Source organism: Filicampus tigris, chromosome 12 (assembly GCF_054856515.1).
Source record: "Filicampus tigris isolate MCC_2025a chromosome 12, RoL_Ftig_1.0, whole genome shotgun sequence".
In the NCBI taxonomy this organism is placed as follows: domain Eukaryota; kingdom Metazoa; phylum Chordata; class Actinopteri; order Syngnathiformes; family Syngnathidae; genus Filicampus; species Filicampus tigris.
Window position 1 is genome coordinate 19808957 of NC_141228.1, and position 26434 is coordinate 19835390.

Below are 26434 nucleotides of genomic sequence, written 5' to 3' on the forward strand. Positions count from 1 at the left end.
TACATTTATAAATACTCTCTAAAATAATAATAATAATAATAGTACATCTGTCGTCCTTAAATGCCTTATAGAATTGCAATAGAAATAATACGTTTACAATATATTTCATTTTTAATTTAAGGTTTTTCACTGGAAAATGTGCAAAAGTGTTCTCAAAGAAATAATCCTAAAAAAATAAAAATGGCCAAAATTATACGCACATGCATTTAAGTTTGTGGATACTACATATTTTACTTCCTTGAGTTATTTTAAAAAAATTTAATTGTATATAGCACATACAAAATGTATTCATAACATAATACATTAAAAATACAATGCAAAATATGTAAATATCATTGCTATACAAAAATGTGACAAATACATTTAATGCATATTTTTCTTTAAAAAAAAAAAAAAATATATATATATATATATATATATACAATTTGAATGTAACATGTAAGGTGATCATAAAATATACCAATGAACTGGTCCATAAAATGATTATGCACAAATGGGGTTTATTAATAAATAGTCATAAGAAAAATACATTTTCCTACCTTACATTTTATGATGACATTTCTGTATGACTTGCCCAAATACATACTTGTATAAAGTGTGTTCAAAATTATATTTTCTATATCCTTACATTTTTAATACTTATAATTTTGTAATGTAATTGCTATAGAACAATTGTGTGTGTTCATAAAATCATCCAAATGAATCATTTATCAAATTAATAAATACGAGTCATATTTTTAATATCCATTCTATTTTTGTACAAACAAGAGACAAAACAAAAGTTGCATTTAGTTTTCCAATCCTCCTCTCGTCCCATCAGAACCGCGACAACTACATCCGCTCGTGCAAGCTTCTGTCGGACGGCCGCACGCTGATCGTGGGCGGCGAGGCCAGCACGCTGTCCATCTGGGACCTGGCCACGCCCACCCCTCGCATCAAAGCCGAGCTGACCTCCTCGGCGCCCGCCTGCTACGCGCTGGCCATCTCGCCCGACAACAAGGTCTGCTTCTCCTGCTGCAGCGACGGAAACATCGTCGTCTGGGACCTGCACAACCAGACGCTCGTCAGGTAACCGCTCGGATGCCCCGCCCCCGGAAACGGAGACACGAGGAAGTGGTTACGCGAGAGAATGGCTTGGAGGACTTGGAGATATTTTAGAGACCGCAAAATAAAAATTTCAGGCCTTGCGCTTGAAGTTCTCTAGTGTTCCCGCCGCTATATTGAAGACGATTTTTTTTGTTTTGTTTTGAAGGCGTACTTCCTGTCATACCCTCGCACGCGGGGAAAGGAGAGCGCTGCCTTTTAAAGGCTTATTATACATGTCTCAAACACAGACATGTACGTTATGATTTTTGGTGTTAGCTAAAATGTACGAAAAGTGTGTGTGGGAGGGGTTGAACTCTTTAAAAAAAAAAAAAAAAAAAATTTCACATGCAGTAAGTAAAAATCTGCTATCTTCTATGTATTACAGTAGTTTTGATCCTCCCACAATCTTTAAGCTTCAAAATATTCATTTGTCATATGCACAGTCGAAACATAACGGTTCGATCACTGAGCAATGAAATTCTTACTTTGCTTGACTATGTAAGATGGGAAAAAAAAAAATGTGTGAAACGGGACGGGAATAAGGAGAAGCTTGGAAGGTAAACAACCAATGTAGGAAGCTAAGAGAGGCCCATACACTACTTTTTTTTTTTTTTTTTTGCTTGCCCTTGTTGAATGCGTCTGTGCGTGTCGTGTCCACAGGCAGTTCCAGGGCCACACGGACGGCGCCAGCTGCATCGACATCTCCAACGACGGCACCAAGCTGTGGACGGGAGGGCTGGACAACACGGTGCGCTGCTGGGACCTGAGGGAGGGGCGGCAGCTGCAGCAGCACGACTTCACCTCGCAGGTTAGCCGCGCCGGCGTCACATCGCTTGTCGCTGGGGCAGACTCCGTTCCGCGTCTTCCCTCGCGTGAAAATGCTCCTCCTTGCCGTCGGCAGATCTTCTCGCTGGGTTACTGTCCGACGGGCGAGTGGCTGGCGGTGGGGATGGAGAGCAGCAACGTGGAGGTGCTCCACGTGTCCAAGCCCGACAAGTACCAGCTGCACCTTCACGAGAGCTGCGTGCTCTCGCTCAAGTTCGCCTACTGCGGTGAGCTTCTCACCCTCCGTCTCGCTCTTGCCGTCTCTCGACGACGTCCCTCACTAGCCGCTGTCTCTAGATTTCTCTTTTTCTTATAAACTAGTGCAAAGTATCTCTCTCTACAGCAGTCCCCCCTATTTTTTATTTTTATTTTTTTAATAAAATATAGTATACCTTTGATTATTGCATCTATTTATTTTTTTTTACAAAGTATAGTATACCTTTGATTATTGCATCACCGTCATTGGCAGTCTGAAATGTCTGAGCTCACCGCGTTCTAAAGGCAACCAGGTCCTAATTTTGTGCTCGCGCGCGCCCCCTGCAGGTAAATGGTTTGTGAGCACGGGCAAAGACAACCTGCTGAACGCGTGGCGGACCCCGTACGGCTCAAGCATATTCCAGGTAACCCTTCACGCAACCTTGCCTTAAAAACGCCTCTGACTGTTTTATGTAAAATTGCCAAACAGAACATCCTCTGTGTGTGTGTGTGTGCGCGCGTTCAGTCCAAGGAGTCCTCGTCCGTGCTGAGCTGCGATATCTCCCCTGACGACCAGTTCATCGTGACGGGCTCGGGGGACAAGAAGGCCACCGTGTACGAAGTCATCTACTGAACTAGGTCATCAATGCGCCTGTGGAAAACGGACACTCGACTACTTTTTTTTTGTTGTTTTTTTTGTTTTTTGTTTGGCGAAGAACGGCCAGAAAGGACTCCAAACCGTTTTCTAACGCTCCGAGAAAGACGGTCAGTGGATAGCTCAGCAAGTGTGGGATTCCTCCAAAGATGTTTTTTTTGTTTTCTTCTTCCTCTTCTTAACAAAATCAAACCTCTGTAGTGGACAAGACATTAGCAACATAACATATTTTTTTAGCTTTTTTTTTTTTTTTTTCTTTTTTTACTTTGTGGACCACAAGGTGATGGGACAAAAGGCAACGTGGGAAGGCGGCTCCGGAGCTCAACCTGCTTCAGACCAGCCTGGTCAAGTAGGCTGCCGTTATGGCTGTACTTCCTATTTTTGGTTGGGCTACAGCAGTGAACCTGATTGGAGGGTTCTCCGAAAGACACAACCCGTGTCGTCAAATGTTGCTGTCTTTGTTGGTTTGGTGTTTTTGTTTGTTTTGTTTTTCTTTAAAAAAAAAAAAAAAAAAAACTGATTCAGGAGTTCTACCAGAGACGTGACAACAGAGCAACATTTGCTGCTTCATGTTCAAGTTTACTTGTTTGCTGGCTTCTAAGTGGATGTAAATAAAGTTCTCCAAAGGCAACTTGGGGACTTCACTTGAATCGTTGTTTAGCGAGCTGACTTAACGCATTTGCTCAATTAGTGCATGCGGGTCACTAGAAACCAGACTTTTTTTTTTCATGGAAAACATGGAATCTGAATCGTAATGACCATTGAGGAGAGAGGTATATTTTTCTGTTTTTTTTTTTTCAATGTTATTTTATTGATATTTTACTCTACATATAACAAAAAAGCAAACAAAAAGAAACAGACGACAACTAACACTGAGCAGTCTGAGTTACATTGAAAATCAAAGCATAGTAAGGAGAAACAATTCCTCATGGAAACTCCAAATATTCAAACAATTATCCCAAAAACGCTCCACTTCCTTTGCAGAATGGCGCTAAAATAAGATGGTAAGTACTCTAATAAGGGGCTCCATAAATCCCAAAATAAATTCTCATTACCTCTTAATTTTGCACTCCGCATTTCCAACGGCAATACCTTCAATATTTCTTTACACCACTGAGCAATATCTGCTGGCTTTTTTTTTTTTTTGGAGTCAATTAATCAAAACAATTTATTTGTTAAGAGATACATCCTCAGATGCTGACAAATCTCGACAGATTTTTTTTTTTTTTTTTTTATAAATCATTGACCGATATATGGTGTCGGAAAGTGCCTGCTGTCTTTGACAATGCAATGTTTGACTAACTTTTATAACTAAATAATGAATAACCTTTTTTTTTTTTTTTTTCTGCGTTTCCTGACAGTGATGCTTTCGGAGAGGCAAGACTTCTCCCCGGGGCCAGCAATGTGGTGGTCATGAGGTGATGTATGTGCTCAAAACATCACGTGCGGTGGTCACGTTCTTCCATGTGGAGTTCGAAGAGAACAATTTCAGAAGCGAGTTGAAAACGGAAAGCGACGGAAGAAGTTGCGCAAGGGATGAACACGTGTTAAGTTTATTTTTGCACACATTATTGTATTAGCATCAGTTTGTTTATACAGCACGTGGGAGGAAAGACAACGCAGTGGGACAAAGCCTGGTTGGCCTTTTCAAAGAAAAACAAACTGTACATCGGCTTGTAAAATGTAACAAGAAAAAAAAAAAAAAGCAAATGCATGGTAATCGTACATACATATACGCGTGTGTGTGTGTGTGTGTAACAAGGAAGAAATTAGCGTTGTGGCAGAAAGGCAGGCAGGCAAAAGCATCAACGTCGTCCACATGTCCAGCTCCTGTGCTGTGTACTTTCAAACTCAAGTAACAAACCATTCAAATGCAAAAAAAAAGAAAAGATGTACTATTAAAATAAAAAAAAAAAGCTGTAAAAATATATCAGTGCAACAGGCCAGGCCTCATCGTCCCACGAGAATTTAGTAGCTCATTGTACAAAAGGCTAATATTTTGTGGCAATATTTTTCCAAATAAGCACCTTTCTGAAAACGCCTCCGGTGGCAGGAAAAGATCCCGTGTCCAACACCGCGACGAGGCACTCTAAAGCAGTGTTTGTCAACCTTTATTGAGCCAAGGCACAGATTTCACAGTGGCTGTACGGGATCATTCTGTACCTTTTGTCATCTGGTGGAAGAACATTTAATTGTTTTGCCTGTTACTATACGTGGTTGGCATAAATAAATGAACAAAACATTTTTTTTTTTTTTTTTTTTTTAATTAGTAAATATAATTTTGTCCAAAATAATTTCCCGCGGCACACCTGATGATCTCTCAAGGCACACTTGTTGAGAATCACTGCTCTAAAGTCATGTCAAATCTCTGAATTCCCTGGTTTCGCGGTCATTAAAAGTTTCATGATGTTGCCAGTTGGACTGCCCAAGCGATTATTTCTCACTCTATTATTTATTGTCTGAGACAGAGAGTTTAGTTTCAATGCTTATTTGTACGCATGACTTGAAAAATGCAGCGTATGTAGATACGGTCAAACTATTTCTCTTGGTAGACGTGGTAACGTCAAAAGCGGTTCCGCCCTCTGTATTTTGTTGTTTCCATTTTGTGACGAGTGATTACAGTTTTGGTACAAAATCTTACTAGATTCTCGTGAAAAGAAGCGAAGACGACAAAGCGCAAAGGAAACCACTTTAAGGGCAAGTGTCTTTGTTGATGCTGCCTGTCACCCTTAGTGGGTTTAAAAAAAAAAAAAAAAAAAGAAGTTTGTTTAGATTTGACACATCTGCTACAGGCAACCTTGAATACATTATAGACATTCCAAATGAACAACAGTGGACAGAAAAGCCTGGAAAGAAGTACAAAATTCTTAATGATATGAATGCAAAACGGACACGTTGCGCAACATTTGAAAGGGGCGGGGGAGGTGGATGGGGGCGCACACCGGTGGGGTCCTCTGTTGGCTGGCAGGAGAAGAGGGCGGCGCTCGTGAGAAGTCGTCAGAAGGAAATGAGAGATGATCATGTTTAATTGGTTGTGTGTCTTTTCCTGGAAGAGGGGGAGTAGTGTACCCCCTCCGCCCCCCCCCTCCCCGGGTGATGCGGGAGCTCCCCCCCGGCTTGTGACACCTCTCGGCGGGCGGAGTGTGCGATGGCGTGGCGTGGGCCTCATTACAGCCTCCCGTGTGTGTGTGTGTGCGTGTTTGCGCCTAATGAATCGACAGTGCGCTCTATCAGTGCTCCCTGTGGGGGTGGGAGGGGGGGTGGGGTAGTGTCTTGCCATGTCTCTGCTGAGCTCTTAATCAGGAAACAGCCCTCATTAGGCAGCCGCCTCCTTTTCATTTACATTCTTGTCTCTCTCACGCACACACAGTGTATACACCACTGACCAAAAAGTTTGTGACGTTGGGCTTACGTCTGAAATTTCAGGCTGGACCTAAAATGCACTTTAACCTCTTCGGGCGAACGTCATTCTTTCCAAATCAAGGTGAGATCGAGTGCAATTCCTACATACTGTAGTATTTGCGCGTCGGATGCGCGCCTTTCAGGTGTGCCGTCGAGTGAGTATCGAGCAATGAATCGGCCAACGATTAAGCTCTTTTAAAATCCATTTCCCGCGGCACGCGACAACAAAGGACGAAGGTAATGACGGTCAAAGATTCCCTCCCACTTAAACAAAAACAAAATAGGGGATAGGTAGGGGGGCTTCCAGGTTATTATGGGATGCGCGAGCGGTTGCCGAGGCAACCCGAATGTCCAATTTTCCTCAGTAGACCACCTCGTACACGGTGGCCTTCTTGTCCCCCGAGCCCGTCACGATGTACTTGTCGTCCGGGGACACGTCGCAGCTCAGCACCGACGACGACTCCTTGGACTGGACCAGGACGAGAGACACCCACAAAGAGAGAGAGAGAGAGAATGGTGACTCATCAATTACACAAGACGCATTTGCAATCCAATCACATGATTGAACAAATGCTGACTCATCATTTACACGCACGCACGCACGCACGCGCACAGGCTAGGAGCTGATTAGGCGGGAACGTCCAAAGCGGTTGTGCTTTGTCCCGAAGGTGGCCGAAAGGTCCAACGGGCACGCTTGTGACTTTCAGGTGCGGCGCGACCTCTGCATTCCGCGCAAAATCGATCCAATTCTTGCTGGAAAAGTGAAAAAGTTTGAAGGACATCCAAGTTCGCACGCAAAGGGGACGTCACTCCAACAGGAAGTGACGTCCGTCCTTGTGATTTCTTCCGCTGGCCGGTTTGGGGTTGGACTGAGCTGTGAGCGAACCAATTTAACCGAACTTCGCTCACACGCGTCCACGCGTGGGCGTCCCTCCGCAGCCCAACAACGAGGCGACTCGAGTTTATCGAAAGCGCCACGACAGCCGCTGAAGGGTGTTTGCTCATCTTGCCTCGGCACAAGGGAAGTCACCTGGAAGATGCTGGCGCCGTACGGGGTCCTCCACGCATTCAGCAGGTTGTCTTTGCCCGTGCTCACAAACCACTTGCCTGAAAGCAAACACAAACACACATGACTCAAGGAAAAACACAGCTGTGTGTGGTTAGGGCTTCAAATGGGAGTTTCAAACTGGAGTTAGGGTTTCCAATTAGGGTTTCAAAATGGGGGGGGGTTTCAAAATAGGATTAGGGGTTCAAACTAGGGGTAGGGTTTCAAACTAGGGTTTCAAACTAGGGGTGGGGTTTCAAAATAGGATTAGGGTTTCAAACTAGGGTTAGGATTTGAAATTAGGAGTAGGGTTTGAAATTAGGCTTTCAAACTAGGGTTAGGGTTTCAAACTAGGAGTAGGGTTTCAAACTAGGGTTAGGGTTTCCAGCTAGGGTTTCAAACTAGGGTTAGTGTTTCAAACTAGGGTTTCAAACTAGGGTTAGAGTTTCAAACTAGGGTAGGGTTTCAAACTAGGGTTAGGGTTTCAAACAAGGGTTAGGGTTTCGAACTAGGGTTAGGGTTTCAAAATAGGGTTTCAAACTAGGGTTAGGGTTTCAAACTAGGGTTTCATATTAGGGTTAGGGTTTCAAACTAGGGTTAGGATTTGAAATTAGGAGTAGGGTTTGAAATTAGGCTTTCAAACTAGGGTTAGGGTTTCAAACTAGGAGTAGGGTTTCAAACTAGGGTTAGGGTTTCCAGCTAGGGTTTCAAACTAGGGTTAGGGTTTCAAACTAGGGTTTCAAACTAGGGTAGGGTTTCAAACTAGGGTTTCAAACTAGGGTTAGGGTTTCAAACAAGGGTTAGGGTTTCGAACTAGGGTTAGGGTTTCAAAATAGGGTTTCAAACTAGGGTTAGGGTTTCAAACTAGGGTTAGGGTTTCAAACTAGGGTTTCATACTAGGGTTAGGGTTTCGAACTAGGGTTCCAAACTAGGGTTTCAAACAAGGGTTAGGGTTTCAAACTAGGGTTAGGGTTTGCAACTAGGGTTTCATACTGGAGTTAGGGTTTCAAACTAGGGTTAGGGTTTCAAACAAGGGTTAGGGTTTCGAACTAGGGTTAGGGTTTCAAAATAGGGTTAGGGTTTCGATCTAGGGTTTCAAACTAGGGTTTCAAACAAGGGTTAGGACTTCAAACTAGGGTTAAGGTTTGCAACTAGGGTTTCATACTGGAGTTAGGGTTTCAAACTAGGGGTGGGGTTTCAAACTAGGGTTAGAGTCTCAAACTAGGGTTAGGGTTTGCAACTAGGGTTTCAAACTAGGGTTAGGGTTTCAAAATAGGATTAGGGTTTCAAACTAGGGTTAGGGTTTCAAACTAGGAGTAGGGTTTCAAACTAGGGTTTCAAACTAGGGATGGGGTTTCAAAATAGGATTAGGGTTTCAAACCAGGGGTAGGGTTTGAAATTAGGGTTTCCAAGTAGGGGTAGGGTTATAAAATAGGATTAGGGTTTCAAACTAGGGGTAGGGTTTGAAATTAGGGTTTCAAACTAGGGTTAGGGTTTCAAACTAGGAGTAGGGTTTGAAATTAGGCTTTCAAACTAGGGTTAGGGTTTCAAACTAGGAGTAGGGTTTCAAACTAGGGTTAGGGTTTCCAGCTAGGGTTTCAAACTAGGGTTAGGGTTTCAAACTAGGGTTTCAAACTAGGGTAGGGTTTCAAACTAGGGTTTCAAACTAGGGTTAGGGTTTCAAACAAGGGTTAGGGTTTCGAACTAGGGTTAGGGTTTCAAAATAGGGTTTCAAACTAGGGTTAGGGTTTCAAACTAGGGTTAGGGTTTCAAACTAGGGTTTCATACTAGGGTTAGGGTTTCGAACTAGGGTTCCAAACTAGGGTTTCAAACAAGGGTTAGGGTTTCAAACTAGGGTTAGGGTTTGCAACTAGGGTTTCATACTGGAGTTAGGGTTTCAAACTAGGGTTAGGGTTTCAAACAAGGGTTAGGGTTTCGAACTAGGGTTAGGGTTTCAAAATAGGGTTAGGGTTTCGATCTAGGGTTTCAAACTAGGGTTTCAAACAAGGGTTAGGACTTCAAACTAGGGTTAAGGTTTGCAACTAGGGTTTCATACTGGAGTTAGGGTTTCAAACTAGGGGTGGGGTTTCAAACTAGGGTTAGAGTCTCAAACTAGGGTTAGGGTTTGCAACTAGGGTTTCAAACTAGGGTTAGGGTTTCAAAATAGGATTAGGGTTTCAAACTAGGGTTAGGGTTTCAAACTAGGAGTAGGGTTTCAAACTAGGGTTTCAAACTAGGGATGGGGTTTCAAAATAGGATTAGGGTTTCAAACCAGGGGTAGGGTTTGAAATTAGGGTTTCCAAGTAGGGGTAGGGTTATAAAATAGGATTAGGGTTTCAAACTAGGGGTAGGGTTTGAAATTAGGGTTTCAAACTAGGGTTAGGGTTTCAAACTAGGAGTAGGGTTTGAAATTAGGCTTTCAAACTAGGGTTAGGGTTTCAAACTAGGAGTAGGGTTTCAAACTAGGGTTAGGGTTTCCAGCTAGGGTTTCAAACTAGGGTTAGGGTTTCAAACTAGGGTAAGGTTTCAAACTAGGGTTAGGGTTTCAAACAAGGGTTAGGGTTTCGAACTAGGGTTAGGGTTTCAAAATAGGGTTAGGGTTTCAAACTAGGGTTAGGGTTTCAAACTAGGGTTAGGGTTTCGATCTAGGGTTTCAAACTAGGGTTAGGGTTTCAAACTAGGGTTAGGGTTTCAAACTAGGGTCAGGGTTTCAAACTAGGGTTCCAAACTAGGGTTTCAAACAAGGGTTAGGGTTTCAAACTAGGGTTAGGGTTTGCAACTAGGGTTTCATACTGGAGTTAGGGTTTCAAACTAGGGTTCGGGTTTCAAACTGGGGGTAGGGTTTCAAACTAGGGGTGGGGTTTCAAACTAGGGTTTCAAACTAGGGTTAGAGTCTCAAACTAGGGTTAGGGTTTGCAACTAGGGTTTCAAAATAGGATTAGGGTTTCAAACTAGGGGTAGGGTTTCAAACTAGGGTTAGGGTTTCAAACTAGGGTTAGGGTTTCGAACTAGGGTTAGGGTTTCAAACTAGGGTTTCAAACTAGGGTTAGGGTTTCAAACTAGGGTTAGGGTTTCGATCTAGGGTTTCAAACTAGGGTTAGGGTTTCAAACTAGGGTTAGGGTTTCAAACTAGGGTTTCAAACTAGGGTCAGGGTTTCGAACTAGGGTTCCAAACTAGGGTTTCAAACAAGGGTTAGGGTTTCAAACTAGGGTTAGGGTTTGCAACTAGGGTTTCATACTGGAGTTAGGGTTTCAAACTAGGGTTCGGGTTTCAAACTGGGGGTAGGGTTTCAAACTAGGGTTAGGGTTTCGATCTAGGGTTTCAAACTAGGGTTAGGGTTTCAAACTAGGGTTAGGGTTTCAAACTAGGGTTTCAAACTAGGGTCAGGGTTTCGAACTAGGGTTCCAAACTAGGGTTTCAAACAAGGGTTAGGGTTTCAAGCTAGGGTTAGGGTTTGCAACTAGGGTTTCATACTGGAGTTAGGGTTTCAAACTAGGGTTCGGGTTTCAAACTAGGGTTAGGGTTTCGAACTAGGGTTAGGGTTTCAAAATAGGGTTTCAAACTAGGGTTAGGGTTTCAAACTAGGGTTAGGGTTTCGATCTAGGGTTTCAAACTAGGGTTAGGGTTTCAAACTAGGGTTAGGGTTTCAAACTAGGGTTTCAAACTAGGGTCAGGGTTTCGAACTAGGGTTCCAAACTAGGGTTTCAAACAAGGGTTAGGGTTTCAAGCTAGGGTTAGGGTTTGCAACTAGGGTTTCATACTGGAGTTAGGGTTTCAAACTAGGGTTCGGGTTTCAAACTGGGGGTAGGGTTTCAAACTAGGGGTGGGGTTTCAAACTAGGGTTTCAAACTAGGGTTAGAGTCTCAAACTAGGGTTAGGGTTTGCAACTAGGGTTTCAAAATAGGATTAGGGTTTCAAACTAGGGGTAGGGTTTCAAACTAGGGTTAGGGTTTCGAACTAGGGTTAGGGTTTCAAACTAGGGTTTCAAACTAGGGTTAGGGTTTCAAACTAGTGTTAGGGTTTCGATCTAGGGTTTCAAACTAGGGTTAGGGTTTCAAACTAGGGTTAGGGTTTCAAACTAGGGTTTCAAACTAGGGTCAGGGTTTCAAACTAGGGTTCCAAACTAGGGTTTCAAACAAGGGTTAGGGTTTCAAACTAGGGTTAGGGTTTGCAACTAGGGTTTCATACTGGAGTTAGGGTTCCAAACTAGGGTTCGGGTTTCAAACTGGGGGTAGGGTTTCAAACTAGGGGTGGGGTTTCAAACTAGGGTTTCAAACTAGGGTTAGAGTCTCAAACTAGGGTTAGGGTTTGCAACTAGGGTTTCAAAATAGGATTAGGGTTTCAAACTAGGGGTAGGGTTTCAAACTAGGGTTAGGGTTTCAAACTAGGGTTAGGGTTTCGAACTAGGGTTAGGGTTTCAAAATAGGGTTTCAAACTAGGGTTAGGGTTTCAAACTAGGGTTAGGGTTTCGATCTAGGGTTTCAAACTAGGGTTAGGGTTTCAAACTAGGGTTAGGGTTTCAAACTAGGGTTTCAAACTAGGGTCAGGGTTTCGAACTAGGGTTCCAAACTAGGGTTTCAAACAAGGGTTAGGGTTTCAAACTAGGGTTAGGGTTTGCAACTAGGGTTTCATACTGGAGTTAGGGTTTCAAACTAGGGTTCGGGTTTCAAACTGGGGGTAGGGTTTCAAACTAGGGGTGGGGTTTCAAACTAGGGTTTCAAACTAGGGTTAGAGTCTCAAACTAGGGTTAGGGTTTGCAACTAGGGTTTCAAAATAGGATTAGGGTTTCAAACTAGGGGTAGGGTTTCAAACTAGGGTTAGGGTTTCAAACTAGGGTTAGGGTTTCGAACTAGGGTTAGGGTTTCAAAATAGGGTTTCAAACTGGGGTTAGGGTTTCAAACTAGGGTTAGGGTTTCGATCTAGGGTTTCAAACTAGGGTTAGGGTTTCAAACTAGGGTTAGGGTTTCAAACTAGGGTTTCAAACTAGGGTCAGGGTTTCGAACTAGGGTTCCAAACTAGGGTTTCAAACAAGGGTTAGGGTTTCAAACTAGGGTTAGGGTTTGCAACTAGGGTTTCATACTGGAGTTAGGGTTTCAAACTAGGGTTCGGGTTTCAAACTGGGGGTAGGGTTTCAAACTAGGGGTGGGGTTTCAAACTAGGGTTTCAAACTAGGGTTAGGGTTTCAAACTAGGAGTAGGGTTTCAAACTAAGGTTTCAAACTAGGGGTGGGGTTTCAAAATAGGATTAGGGTTTCAAACTAGGGGTAGGGTTTGAAATTAGGGTTTCCAACTAGGGGTAGGGTTTCAAAATAGGATTAGGGTTTCAAACTAGGGGTAGGGTTTGAAATTAGGGTTTCAAACTAGGGTTAGGGTTTCAAACTAGGGGTAGGGTTTGAAATTAGGCTTTCAAACTAGGGTTAGGGTTTCAAACTAGGAGTAGGGTTTCAAACTAGGGTTAGGGTTTCAAACTAGGGTTAGGGTTTCGATCTAGGGTTTCAAACTAGGGTTAGGGTTTCAAACTAGGGTTAGGGTTTGCAACTAGGGTTTCATACTGGAGTGAGGGTTTCAAACTAGGGTTCGGGTTTCAAACTGGGGGTGGGGTTTCAAACTAGGGTTTCAAACTAGGGTTAGAGTCTCAAACTAGGGTTAGGGTTTGCAACTAGGGTTTCAAACTAGGGTTAGGGTTTCAAAATAGGATTAGGGTTTGAAACTAGGGGTGGGGTTTCAAAATAGGATTAGGGTTTCAAACTAGGGGTAGGGTTTGAAATTAGGGTTTCCAACTAGGGGTAGGGTTTCAAAATAGGATTAGGGTTTCAAACCAGGGGTAGGGTTTGAAATTAGGGTTTCAAACTAGGAGTAGGGTTTGAAATTAGGCTTCCAAACTAGGGTTAGGATTTCAAACTAGGAGTAGGGTTTCAAACTAGGGTTAGGGTTTGCAACTAGGGTTTCAAACTAGAGATAGGGTTTCAAACTAGGGTTAGGGTTTCCAGCTAGGGTTTCAAACTAGGGTTAGGGTTTCAAACTAGGGTTTCAAACTAGGGTTAGGGTTTCAAACTAGGGTAGGGTTTCAAACTAGGGTTTCAAACTAGGGTTAGGGTTTCAAACAAGGGTTAGGGTTTCGAACTAGGGTTAGGGTTTCAAACTAGGGTTTCAAACTAGGGTTAGGGTTTCAAACTAGGGTTAGGGTTTCAAACTAGGGTTAGGGTTTCAAACAAGGGTTAGGGTTTCGAACTAGGGTTAGGGTTTCAAATTAGGCTTTCAAACTAGGGTTAGGGTTTCAAACTAGGAGTAGGGTTTCAAACTAGGGTTAGGGTTTCAAACTAGGGTTAGGGTTTCGATCTAGGGTTTCAAACTAGGGTTAGGGTTTCAAACTAGGGTTAGGGTTTGCAACTAGGGTTTCATACTGGAGTGAGGGTTTCAAACTAGGGTTCGGGTTTCAAACTGGGGGTGGGGTTTCAAACTAGGGTTTCAAACTAGGGTTAGAGTCTCAAACTAGGGTTAGGGTTTGCAACTAGGGTTTCAAACTAGGGTTAGGGTTTCAAAATAGGATTAGGGTTTGAAACTAGGGGTGGGGTTTCAAAATAGGATTAGGGTTTCAAACTAGGGGTAGGGTTTGAAATTAGGGTTTCCAACTAGGGGTAGGGTTTCAAAATAGGATTAGGGTTTCAAACCAGGGGTAGGGTTTGAAATTAGGGTTTCAAACTAGGAGTAGGGTTTGAAATTAGGCTTCCAAACTAGGGTTAGGATTTCAAACTAGGAGTAGGGTTTCAAACTAGGGTTAGGGTTTGCAACTAGGGTTTCAAACTAGAGATAGGGTTTCAAACTAGGGTTAGGGTTTCCAGCTAGGGTTTCAAACTAGGGTTAGGGTTTCAAACTAGGGTTTCAAACTAGGGTTAGGGTTTCAAACTAGGGTAGGGTTTCAAACTAGGGTTTCAAACTAGGGTTAGGGTTTCAAACAAGGGTTAGGGTTTCGAACTAGGGTTAGGGTTTCAAACTAGGGTTTCAAACTAGGGTTAGGGTTTCAAACTAGGGTTAGGGTTTCAAACTAGGGTTAGGGTTTCAAACAAGGGTTAGGGTTTCGAACTAGGGTTAGGGTTTCAAAATAGGGTTAGGGTTTCGATCTAGGGTTTCAAACTAGGGTTTCAAACAAGGGTTAGGGTTTCAAACTAGGGTTAGGGTTTGCAACTAGGGTTTCATACTGGAGTTAGGGTTTCAAACTAGGGTTCAGGTTTCAAACTGGGGGTAGGGTTTCAAACTAGGGGTGGGGTTTCAAACTAGGGTTTCAAACTAGGGTTAGGGTTTGCAACTAGGGTTTCAAACTAGGGTTAGGGTTTCAAAATAGGATTAGGGTTTCAAACTGGGGGTAGGGTTTCAAACTGGGGGTGGGGTTTCAAAATAGGATTAGGGTTTCAAACTAGGGGTAGGGTTTGAAATTAGGGTTTACAACCAGGGGTGGGTTTTCAAATGAGAGTTTCATACTGGGGTTCGGGTTTCAAACTAGTGGTAGGATTTCAAATTAGTCTTTCAAGCTAGGCGTTCAAATTCACGTTAGGGTTTCAAGCTAGGGTTTCTCCGACACAGAAGCCGACGGCATTTTGCAGGCGGACCCCGACAGCCGGCGGCAATTTGAAGTTGCCGATGTTTGTGTGGCGTTTTGAAGCGCTCACCGCAGTAGGCGAACTTGAGCGAGAGCACGCAGCTCTCGTGAAGGTGCAGCTGGTACTTGTCGGGCTTGGACACGTGGAGCACCTCCACGTTGCTGCTCTCCATCCCCACCGCCAGCCACTCGCCCGTCGGACAGTAACCCAGCGAGAAGATCTGAAAGAGGTTCAAAGGCAGCCTCGACTTTGACTGGCTTGGCCATCCATCATGGCCGACGTTCTTATCCTGCTCTTTTCTTATCTTTGCACCATCTCGCATATTTCTCTCCTCCCCGCATTGTTCTCCCCGTGGCGTCATGTTGGCCGTCTTTCATCGAGCTTATCTTGATGTCACCCTCATCCCTCATTTCCTGACATCTTTCGCCCTTTTGTCTTCATATCGAGTACACCATTTGCGTCTTTGGCTGCTGTTGTTTGACACGCTGTGTGCAAGGTAACATTTTAGCTCTGTTTGGGTGCTCAAGGGACACGTTTGATCATCAAAATAGATCATTTTTGGACTAGAGGGAGAAAAAAAAATGTGCTTATTTTGAAAATATTTGTTTAAAGTTGATATTTGCTTTTGTGTCAGATTTGCTCACATGTTGCAAACCAAACCAGTTTAATGTATATAATAATAAATAATAATATAAATAATAATTTAATGTATTTCATCAATTTGAACTAATGTTTTGGAATAAAGGGATGGAAAATAAAATTTGTTGCATCTGATTCAACGATTAATCGTCAAAATAATCCACATATTAATCAATTATTAAAATAATTGTTAGTCGCAGGGCCAAATTCTATAAATTAAAAAAAAAATCTACATGTAAAATTGTTTTACTTAAAACAGTTTTTCTTATTTATAAATCAGATCACACTTTGTGAAGCCACATGTTGCTCATTTCCCAAGATTTTTTCAATGTCATCAATTGTAGTTTGTGATCATCGGGTGGCTCATTCTTGCGTGATCAGACACTTATGAGTTGCTCTTCAGTCATGATGAAGCAGCATGTGGCTATGCTAACCCCCCCCCAAAAGAAAACAAAAACAAATGGTGGCGTTTCCCATTATTTATCGCATGAATATAGCAAATATGCCGCAACCATCTGTTCTGTAGAATGACAGACAAGCATATGAAATGCAAAGCTAGCAAAGCAAAGCAGTGTGAGGGAAGGCGGCTAACCTGCGAGGTGAAGTCGTGCTGCTGCAGCTGCCGCCCCTCCCTCAGGTCCCAGCAGCGCACCGTGTTGTCCAGCCCTCCCGTCCACAGCTTGGTGCCGTCGTTGGAGATGTCGATGCAGCTGGCGCCGTCCGTGTGGCCCTGGAACTGCCTGTGGACACGACACGCACATTGAACACGGAGATAAACGCTGTGTAGGTTGAGCGGCCGCGCCTGAAGATTGAGGCGCAAGATGACGGTAGGCAATCGTCGTCGTGTTAGCGTCGCGGATGTTAAATCAGTGGAGCAACAGAGAGAAACAACATCCTGCAATAGATTACACTAGGGCTGCAGCTATCAAATATTTCGGTATTCCAATAGCTCACTGAAAAGTAGCAGTATTCGGATGGAATAAAAAATATCGATTTTTGCTTGGGTAATGCTGTCAGCATCAAAGTGTGCAGCCTTGCCAGCCCGTATGGGGAACTCGCCTAGCGGCTAGCTACTCATTGCTAACTCTGGCAACCGGCGCGGTATTCTTTAAAGTAGGGCCGTCCCGACTAGTCGGCATAGTCGGCGTCACCGATGACGTAAACACGTCGGCCCGCACAACGTACCGTCGACCACGAGCGTCGATGACATTTACTACTACGTGGGCATGCACATGCATGTTGAGTGTCGATGATGTAAAGACGTCAACACGTGCATCCCGTCAGTTGTAAACAAGTGCGCACAGCAGAAAAGAAAGGAGAACAGCAGAAATGGCGGCCGCGTCGGTTCGTGCGTTCAGGGCGGATAAGAGGACAGGAGAAAGAGCAAGCGCAATTTGCGGCAGCGGCTCAAAAAACGCCTTACTATACTTGGTTGTTTTTTTGCCCAAAAAACGGCATACTATATACATGGTCGTTTTTGGGGGGAAAAACGCCATGGTCGTTTTTTTCCCCCAAAAACTCCTAACTATACATGGGCGTTTTTTTTTCTCAAAAAACGCCTTACTATTCATAGTTGTTTTTTTCTTCACAAAAAATGCCTTATCTATACATGGTCGTTCTTTTCCCCAAAAAACGCCTTCGTAAACATGGTCGTTTTTTTTTCTCATTTTTTTGGTCGTCTGTATCCTTTGTAAAGCCGAGTGACGAACGAACACCTGAGGCGCCGTCGCCCAGCTGCTGGAAGACGACAGAAAGCAAAAAGCTAGAGGATCATAAGTTCGTCTACGTAGCTACTAACTAAACTTCCACTGTGTTCTCCGTTTCCGGGGGCGGGGCATCCGAGCGGTTACCTGACGAGCGTCTGGTTGTGCAGGTCCCAGACGACGATGTTTCCGTCGCTGCAGCAGGAGAAGCAGACCTTGTTGTCGGGCGAGATGGCCAGCGCGTAGCAGGCGGGCGCCGAGGAGGTCAGCTCGGCTTTGATGCGAGGGGTGGGCGTGGCCAGGTCCCAGATGGACAGCGTGCTGGCCTCGCCGCCCACGATCAACGTGCGGCCGTCGGGCAGGATCTTACACGAGCGGATGTAGTTATCGCGGTTCTGATGGGACGAGAGGAGGATGGAAACGCATTCGAAAAAGCCTCACATGCTTCAAATTAAAGACTTGGTGGGCCGGGAAAAATCAGGGTGGGCCTTAATATTTCTCTCACTGAGCACAACCTTCCTGTCCTGACACATCGTATATTCAAATAAAATGACAAAGTGAATAATATGAAGTTCAGATCTTCCTTAAACAACCACAATTAAGCCATTCTTAATATTCAATACAATAAAAAAAAAAAAAACACATCAAAACACAAATTCAAAAATAATGTCCTAATAATTTACAAAAAATTTTAAAGTATAGATTTTTTTTTCATGAATCTGACCGGGTGGGCAGTCAGTCAATCTGGGTGGGCCTGTGCACACCCAGGCCCCCCCGTGGCTCCGCCCCTGCTCTGAACGTGTTGTATTTGCTAAAGATGAGGGAAGAGCACCGACCAGGCAGTCGAGCTGCGCCATGGGACTCTTGCTGCCGGGCTGGCTGATGTCCCAGACCTTGACGCAGCCTTTGCCCCCCGTGTAGACGTGGCGCGTGGAGGTGCTGATGGTGACGGCGCACACCACCTCGCCGTGGCTCAGGCTGTGGATCTGCCGCGCGTGGCGAGGGATGCCCGGGCCCAGCAGGGCGTCGGGGGGGAAGGGCACCGGCTGCATCTGCCCGTCGGCGCTCACGTGGAACGAGTAAGCCCTGTGGGCCGCGAACGGCCACGAGGGGGGGTGGGGGGGGGAAGAAAGAGTTGGTACATATTTTTCATTCGACACTTGACGGCTGCGAGGGTGTGAAAGAAAAAAAAAAACAAAAAAACAACAACAACTCACGGCTTGCCGCCAGATGAGCCAGGCAGAGAGGACGACAGGCCAGGGGCCCTCAGGTGAGAGCGAGAGTCATACGCCACCTGGTGGTTGGCAAGAAAAAGAAAGAAAAGAAAAAAGAAAGCATGAGAGAGATAAAAGTGTGTGGAAAGATTCGTCATGAGTTCATAGGAGACATTAGTGTAACATTGGCATTCAGGCATGCAAATGAGCAAATGAGAATGTCACAACAAAAAAGCGACTTGCTGATAAAGTTCACAGCAGACAGCGTGTTATAAATCCCCAAAATGCCGCAGCTCACCATGGGGCTTCGGGCGTAGGCGCCGGCGGCGGCGCTGATTTGCGGCGAGAGGGTCAGAGCCCCGCCGAAGCCGCCGGGACTGGCCAGCTCCCCGTTGAGCCCTGCGTGGGACACCACGCCAAAATGAGCCGGGTACGAACCGGGGGGCACAGACATGGGGCTGCGGAGCGCTGGCAAAGTGAGGAGGAGAAGGAGAAGGAGAGGAAAAGACAAGACCACAAAAAAGACATAACGCACAAGCACGGTCACAGCGGGGCTGATTGGGACACAAACTGACCATATTTTGAGTTGAAACTGGAAAGATACAGCAAACGATCAGACCAAACTGTTCGGATTGATTTTATAATATTGCTCTTAACTAAACATACTACTACTTTCCTATCAACCAAGGGTTTTTCATGGCATCTTAGAAAATAACCACAAACTGTATTTCCCCCCCCCCCCCCAGTTCAAAGGGCTCCCTTTGAAGCCCAAAAAAAGACCCATTCAAGGACAGCACAAAACTGCTGAACAAGAAACCATCATTAACTCTTTTTTCGACATAAAAATGCACTTGCTCAAAATGTTAATATTATTGAGGTTCTATGTCCAGCATATCATTCCAAATCTGCAAGAAATTACTAGGCCTACTCATGTTGTAGTATCGGGGCAGTATAAGACCCAATGCATGCGCAACTAAGACATGTCTACCATTTCCGCCATATTCTTATTTGTTAAGTTGCACATGCAGTAAAAAACACAACTTAAGCTCTCACCGAGGGGGTCCGCAGCGGAAGCGGCTTTGCTGACCAGGCGAAGGCAGGAAGTGCTGGGACCGGGCGCTCCGGGCGCTCCCGGGGCTCCCGGGGTGAGGGCCTCGCGGTGGGATGGCGACGGAGTGCTGGACTTGGACAAGGGCGACTGGGATTTATCCATCTGCGGACGTCAAACCATCAATTCATTCACTGCCATTGACGTATTTGTTTGTCTTTTCACAGTCCAGCCATTCAACCCAGGAATTTATTTATATTTTTTACCCCCACATTTTTTCAAACGTTAGTGTAAAAGACGGTCTGAAAATGTCTGGAAGTGATTGCGAATACATCAGGATGTAGGATCTTGCCTGCGTAGGATCCTTGGCCTTGCCTGGAGCGGGACTACACGGGTTCGGGGTGGGGGGGGCCTCCGAAGGGCCCGAGGATCCCGGAAGCTCTTTCCTTAAGGCAGGGGCCCGGTCCAAACCGTTCCCGCGAGGAGAATGAGGTGGACTGCCCACGGGCGAGTTGGGCTCCTGCATCACAACAGAAGAAAGACAATTCGTGATACTGTACTTGAGTATTTGATACGTCGCTTGCCCGACTTTTCAGCGACCCGATTTTGGATTTTTTTTTTTTTTTCAAGGTACGAGCAGCGGCTTGGCTCGTTTTTGTCTTGAGTTGGTGGCAGGCAACTTCACAACAAGCAGCAGGTTGGCAGACTTGAAAAGGAAACTTTGGGCTCATGAAACTTGCATCATTTGGTAATTAGAAACATTGAAACACTGAATTATCATAATGAATAAAGTGTTTAATTCTTTGAATTCTATTTAGTATTTTTTTATTTCATTTATTGGAATACTGTCAAGTGCTATTTTAAAATAGCTGTTTATCTCTGCTTTAAACAGATGCCTTTTTTCCGTGTAAGAATACGCTCAGGAAAATAGGACTTATAACGCTCAACAGCAAAATATAATCGGACATTTGATTTTATGTGTCCAAAAAAAGTATTTTTGATGCCGATTTAAAAGATTTTTTTTCCCAGCACATCAGCATGAGTAATACGGATTTTACAATGTGTTGTAATTTAGAGCTTCGACATTTCAGAAATAACCTAACCCCTAATTCATAAATATTATAAATACTGTATATGACTATATTCTGTATTCATTATTATTATCAAAAACAAGGGATTTGGAATGAGCGCAAAAAAATACATCTAGAAAATGTTACTTTGCATGTCTGATTAAAATGAAAAAAAAAAAAAAAAATGAATATATTAGACAGCAGTAAAAATTTGTTGGCCAGTGCAATTAATTGAAGACAGATAAAATGGAACAACGGATGGCACAAAATGGGGGTTCAATTCATCATCTATGTACAGTTAGGCTGCAGAACCACCTCATAAAAAAGATATGCAGCAAAACACGATTTCAGGCGACTCGGCATATATGATAATGTACAGCGACCCGGCAGTGCACTACAGCACATATCGTCCTCGTGTCCAGAACAGATGATGATGATGATGATGACGACGATGATGATGATGACGTCGGCTATTCCAGGATGCGTTCGTCACTTTAGTCCAAAATCCCTCGACCGCCAAGTGCTTGACTCGGCACGTGTCACCGGGTCAGCAATCCACGGTGTACGCACGCGCGCGCGGGCGCACGCGCACACGCGACGGAGGAGAGCCGCCCCCTCCCTCTCCTTGTTATTCCACACGATTGTCTGCTTCTGTGCAAGGATGCCGACAAGGGAGCACTTGTGCCTTATTGAGTCAAATGAAAATACAGCGGTTCGAGATAAAAGCACAACGTTTTGCTCACTGGAGGGATGCGTTTTAAGGATTACAGTAGTTGGACGAAGCAGACTGTAATGAGGAGGGGGCGGAGCTAGGGAAAGAGATAGAAAGGAGCGACCGCACTCCGATGCTATGATATTGATACCAAATTTGTTGGCAGCAATAGCATTTTTAGGTATCAGTACTTGTTATTGATGGATACTCAAAACTTCTGAAAAAAAGTGCAATGGGTACATCTCTTTTTCACTCTATATAATAAATAATATAACACACACGCACGCTTTATATAAACATTGTTATCCAACGTCAATAGTGAGACGTGCTTATCATTTTAGTCGTAAAGCATCTTTGTGGAAAACTGTAAAAATGGAGCCTTTTTGTTGCATGGTTTGAAGGGCGAAACGGTCGTAAGTATAGAAATACTAAAATGGAAATGAATTCTTAAAGGGACGACATTGGCTTATTTTAAGATGAATGTGGGAGCAAAAATGGCCTTTTTCAATGGGACATTTTTTTGTAGCTTTGCCATTTTAAGCCAATTAGAGGAACAGAAATGATGCTCATTTCATATTTTACTCATTTTGGATACAATTTGTTGCATTTTTGCCCCTCCCCCGCAAAAAAAAGGCGATTTAGTAATAGCAAATGGGCGCAATTTCAATGGACTTCTGGCACACACCTCAAAGCGAGCGCACACACGCCCGTCACCAGGCAAACGCTGATAACGGGCTTACATAGGAGCTCTTAGCAGACTTCCGAGCGAAATGCAGCATCATTTGTTCACTCGCACCTGCCGAGGTGATCGCATCAAAGATTGAAGAAAATATCGAGCCGGCCAAAAGAGAATCACATCAACGCTCATTTTCTGCACAAGCAATTAACATGACAACAGCTCGTGGGGATCCATCGCTTGTAATTTCATGGAACAATAAATGTCATTTGTGCTATATGAATTAATTATAGAATTAATTAGCCGTGTCAGAAATGTATTCAAGTGCCGTATGGGGGGGGGGGGTGACATTCAATCGGGATAAATAACAAATACGAGCATTGCATTACACCCTAACTGGGCTAATTTGTCATGCCGCCAGAAAATATTGACAGCAGACTTGGCTTGAGCGCCAACAAAGTCAACGCGATCGGTGATGCCCGCTTGTAAACATTCCCATTTCGATTTGGGAAGGTCAAAAGAAGAGGAAGTGGTGGAATGACTGACGCGAAGCGGTGATTGATGACAGAGGCTGCTCGAGCCAATCGGGGCATCCGTGTTTACGGCCGCCCGCCGCTCATGTTTACGGCCGCCGACGCTCATGTTCGTCACGTATGTGGCCTGTGACGCGGCGTCGGAAGGTTTATGTGCGTCCGTGACTCGTGTCCTTGTTACGGACAAAATGCACAGCACGCGCGAAGGCATCCGCAGAGGACAAAGGTGGGGTTAGATGAAGCGGCCACTTTTCCATCGTGTTTAGTAAGTCCAGGTACATTTGTGTAGCTGCATTCGGTACAAGAAATGAATGAAAGACTTTTAAAACTATGGCAATCTCGACTCCATCGTGGCTTCAAGGTTGGCGGTCCTGCTAATTCACTGATATTTTTTGGTACAGTTTCTAACGCTTTTGTTGTTGGGCATTCTGTTTATTTGGGGTGTTATTCCACCGCCGTCCACTAGATGGCAGCACACGAGCATTACATCGTTTGACACGATGTAAATGTGAAAGAATGAAAGTGAAAATGGCGAGTAATGGTGGAACCCGCCCCCAAGGCTGTTTTACTGTAAATGAATAAAAGACTGGGAAACAGGAAGGCTTTGTCATTTCAATTTTAAGATTGATGCAAATGAACCCAATTACATGCGCATCCTCTCGGTTTTTGTGACTCGGCCACTCATTTACGGTAATCGATACGTCACGCCAGGCATGTCACCCAACGTGTTCATCTGAAACATTTCTTAAGTTTATTGAGTGTTAACTTATTGAAGTGATTTCAACTACACTACCAAGTTGCTTTTCACTAGAAATAATTTTCTTCCAGCCTGTGATGTCTTTCTGCTTTAGACGTACTGCACTGCAAATGCATTTTCATTTAGAAAGACTTTTGTCCACCTTATTAACGAGGAAATCATCCCTTCAAAATTCTTTGCAATATGTTCTATGCGTCTTCACTAATCTGAACACAGAATTCTGAATAATATTGCGTTTGTGGAATAAGAGTTAATCCACCCGTTTTTAGCCAAGGGGCGGCCATTTTGTCACTTCTGTCGACTGAAAATGACATCACAGTTGCTCAGGGCTCAGGTAACATCCAATCACAGCTCACCTGTTTTTTGAAGCCGAGCCATGATTGGTCGTTACCCGAGCAACTGTGGTGTCATTTTCAGTCGAGAGAAGTGACAAAATGGCCGCCGACTCCCATGGACAAAAACGGGTGTATTTTCCTACTTAACTCTTATTCCAAAAATGTAAAATAAATCAGAATGCCGTGTTTAGACGAGTGAAAACACAAAAGAAAAGAAAGAAAGCTTTGGCGTCCACTTCCACTTTAAGTGCTGTAAAATAAGTCGATGATTACTGTCTATTTTTTAGGACGTTTTCGTTTGGTGGTGTGCCGTGAAATCTTTCTCAGGTAAAATGTTGTGCCTTGGCTCAAAAAGATTTGCTAAACGCTTGAAAGAGGGAACCAACCTCATTGGATACGTCCACGACCAGATTGTCCTCACTTTTGTCTCCATCACTGTCCTGCAAGCAAGAAAAGACGCCGATATTTGCTTTGACTTTTCCCCACAGACACACAAGAGACGTGTTCACACAAAGCTTAAATCGGGTCCGAGGAGCGCGCGCTCGCGCGCACGGGCACCGATCGATATGTCAATATCTCTGTCCGCCCTTTGGCTCCCTCCACTGTCAGTTCACCATGCGGACTTGGACGCGGAGACACTGTGCACCGAACATCTGCTGTGAGTCACACAAGCGCTCTATTGATTGTACGCACGCACACACACACACACACACACACACAGGAGTTGCTCTTTCTCCATCAGCCGCCATTTTTTGTCTACTTTCCACTAGACGTCTTCCTCTCTCTCTCTCTCTCTCCGTTTCTGTCCCTACTTTCTGGGGTGAGAATGATGGCACTTAGTCGCCATGGCAACTGAGCTTTGATAGCATCAGGGCTTGATACTCCTCATTGACATCGGTGACGAGTCGAGTGACATCAGCGCCTGATTAATGTACAGGCGGTTTCTGCAGCCCAAATTGAAAGGGAAAAACAAAGGGGGGGGGGGTGGAAAAAAAAAATCTGAATATAAGAAATGAAAAATGAAAAGAAGGCAAAGTGTTGAAACGCAAACAGGAGAGGGATGGGAGTTGTAATGCGTCTCGGCGGAGACAAAAATGCGGAATCCTTGCAAAGCGCAAACTCGACGCGCTTGGACCGTCGCCGTGTCCAACTATCAAAATCAAAATTCAATATCAAAATTCAATCTGCCTTTCATAGATCATCCATATGTTTCATCTCATTGGTCAAAAACAATGACTTATTTACTCCCAAGTTATCCATTTGTGTCTGCCAGCCATGAATAGTGACGGCCAAAAGAAAGAACTCGATGGCAGGAGGTGAAATTACCGGCGGCCCGTCTTAACAGTTTTGTTCACGTACGTAGGAGTGCGGCGCGAGGGGCTCTTTGTCGTCGCAGCGTCTCCTCTTGGCCTCCGCGCCTCCCTGCGAGGAGGCGTAGCCGCCCGATGGCCCCTGACGCTCCTCCGGGGGCTGACTGTCCGTCGACGACGCTGACTTGCTCTGCAACGGGAGATAACAACGGGAAATGAAAGGTGCGAAGCGGCGTTCGACGGGCTCGCTCCAGTTACGGGATCGACGCGGACTTTTTGAAGTTATTTCAAGTTGCGGGTCGCAAGGCGGCTCATCAAAGGCCGCCTCCATATCCTGCGGTCGGCTGAAATTTGGCACACTCATCAATTCCGTCCGGGCTCAATCCGCTGAAATTCTTTGGCCCGAGTTGAAGTGTGTACCTTGGAGTTAGCCCCAAATCCTTTTGAACCAAAATGGACGACATCATGTTCATCGTTTACGCACGAGTCCTCGAGATCGGTTTACTTTTGATGATTTCAAAACGTTTTTGGGGGAGTATGTGAAATCACCCCAAAAACCCCGCCCCTCCACGCTCCGGGGCTAGCTGCTCGCACAACCGATTCCTGCACGCTAGTAAATCGCCGATGAAGACACGGCTTCTTCAATCGGATAAACAAACAGGTGAAGCGAGGAATTTTACCCGAGGAGCAAATCTAAGCAGGGCCGCTTGAAAAGAAGCCCACAAAGGTAGTCATTTGTTATAAATAATAAATAAGTTGTGTGGCCTCGGCACGTCGGGGCTCGTGTGAAATACGGCTCTCATTATGCGGCCGTTAGTCGGCGCCGGCATATTTCCAATACGGCGCCCTCAGAAGAGCCGATCAAAGCGTCGAGTTGTTTGGGCAGCCAGGGTTCATTCAGCGAGGGGCCCGTCTCTCTCCGTCCCCCCCGCACGGCGGCAAAGGAAGGAGCTCGATGGGAGGACAGGAAGGAGGAGCGGAGGAATAACACAATGGAGCGCAACTCCCCTCAAATGTGAATTGATCCGCGCGTTCCCCGTTTCCTGAGAGGATGCTCTCTGTTGCCGCTCGAAAGCCGACAGTGTATATTTAGCAATTAGCTTCAGCTTAGAGTTGGACTGCGGCTCTGTGTCAAGGGAGCTGAAGGCTTATTTTGTTTCGACATACAAAGAGGAGCAAAGGCGACTCACAGGCAACACTTGTGCCCTTGAAATTGCTTTGTAATTCTTCGGCCGGATAAATTTGGGGGGGATTTGACACACTCAAAAACACGACGTCGCAAATTCGGCGTTATTTGAACCGAAACCTGAAATGAAACAGTGATGCTTTGAGATACAAATGACAAAAAAATTGACACGTTGTTTCAACATATGAGCTGTCATTCAGCCAATTTGTTGCTTTGACTTGCAATATATATATATATATTTTTTACATATGAGCGCTAGATGCTGGCAGTAAACTAAAATCCCTTAACAACAAGCAGCAGTTCAGCAGATAGAGAACAATTATTTCAAGGAGGCGTTTTGGACACTCGCAGTTGAAGTTGACCGTCAAACGAGAATTACACGTTGTGTATTTAAAACAACCACATAACTTAAAGTCCACTAGCTTCATGCTAACCCATAATGGGA

At 44.6% G+C, this 26434-nt stretch overlaps 2 protein-coding genes across 16 annotated transcripts in view; one reads left to right on the forward strand and one right to left on the reverse strand.

Annotated features, from left to right (window-relative positions):
* Positions 1-3392, forward strand: part of tle2a (TLE family member 2, transcriptional corepressor a) — a 48643-nt gene extending 45251 nt beyond the window's left edge. For all 12 annotated transcript variants that reach the window (XM_086047925.1, XM_086047918.1, XM_086047916.1 and 9 more), the window contains 5 exons: positions 821-1068; positions 1747-1894; positions 1988-2138; positions 2455-2531; positions 2633-3392. In XM_086047925.1, the coding sequence (XP_085904051.1) occupies positions 821-1068; positions 1747-1894; positions 1988-2138; positions 2455-2531; positions 2633-2740 (732 nt within the window). In that variant the 3' untranslated portion in view covers positions 2741-3392. The remainder of the gene's footprint in view (positions 1-820; positions 1069-1746; positions 1895-1987; positions 2139-2454; positions 2532-2632) is intronic.
* A 906-nt stretch (positions 3393-4298) lies between these two features.
* The window catches only part of tle2b (TLE family member 2, transcriptional corepressor b), a 72609-nt gene continuing 50473 nt past the window's right edge, over positions 4299-26434 (reverse strand). For 3 of the 4 annotated variants that reach the window (XM_086047930.1, XM_086047928.1, XM_086047927.1), the window contains exons 9-20: positions 24853-24993; positions 23880-23933; positions 19771-19930; positions 19416-19583; positions 18661-18830; positions 18366-18442; positions 17985-18234; positions 17296-17543; positions 16038-16185; positions 14876-15026; positions 7194-7270; positions 4299-6632 (exon numbers count right to left, since the gene is read on the reverse strand). In XM_086047930.1, the coding sequence (XP_085904056.1) occupies positions 6525-6632; positions 7194-7270; positions 14876-15026; positions 16038-16185; positions 17296-17543; positions 17985-18234; positions 18366-18442; positions 18661-18830; positions 19416-19583; positions 19771-19930; positions 23880-23933; positions 24853-24993 (1752 nt within the window). In that variant the 3' untranslated portion in view covers positions 4299-6524. The remainder of the gene's footprint in view (positions 6633-7193; positions 7271-14875; positions 15027-16037; positions 16186-17295; positions 17544-17984; positions 18235-18365; positions 18443-18660; positions 18831-19415; positions 19584-19770; positions 19931-23879; positions 23934-24852; positions 24994-26434) is intronic. The other variant, XM_086047929.1, reaches the window with a different exon arrangement.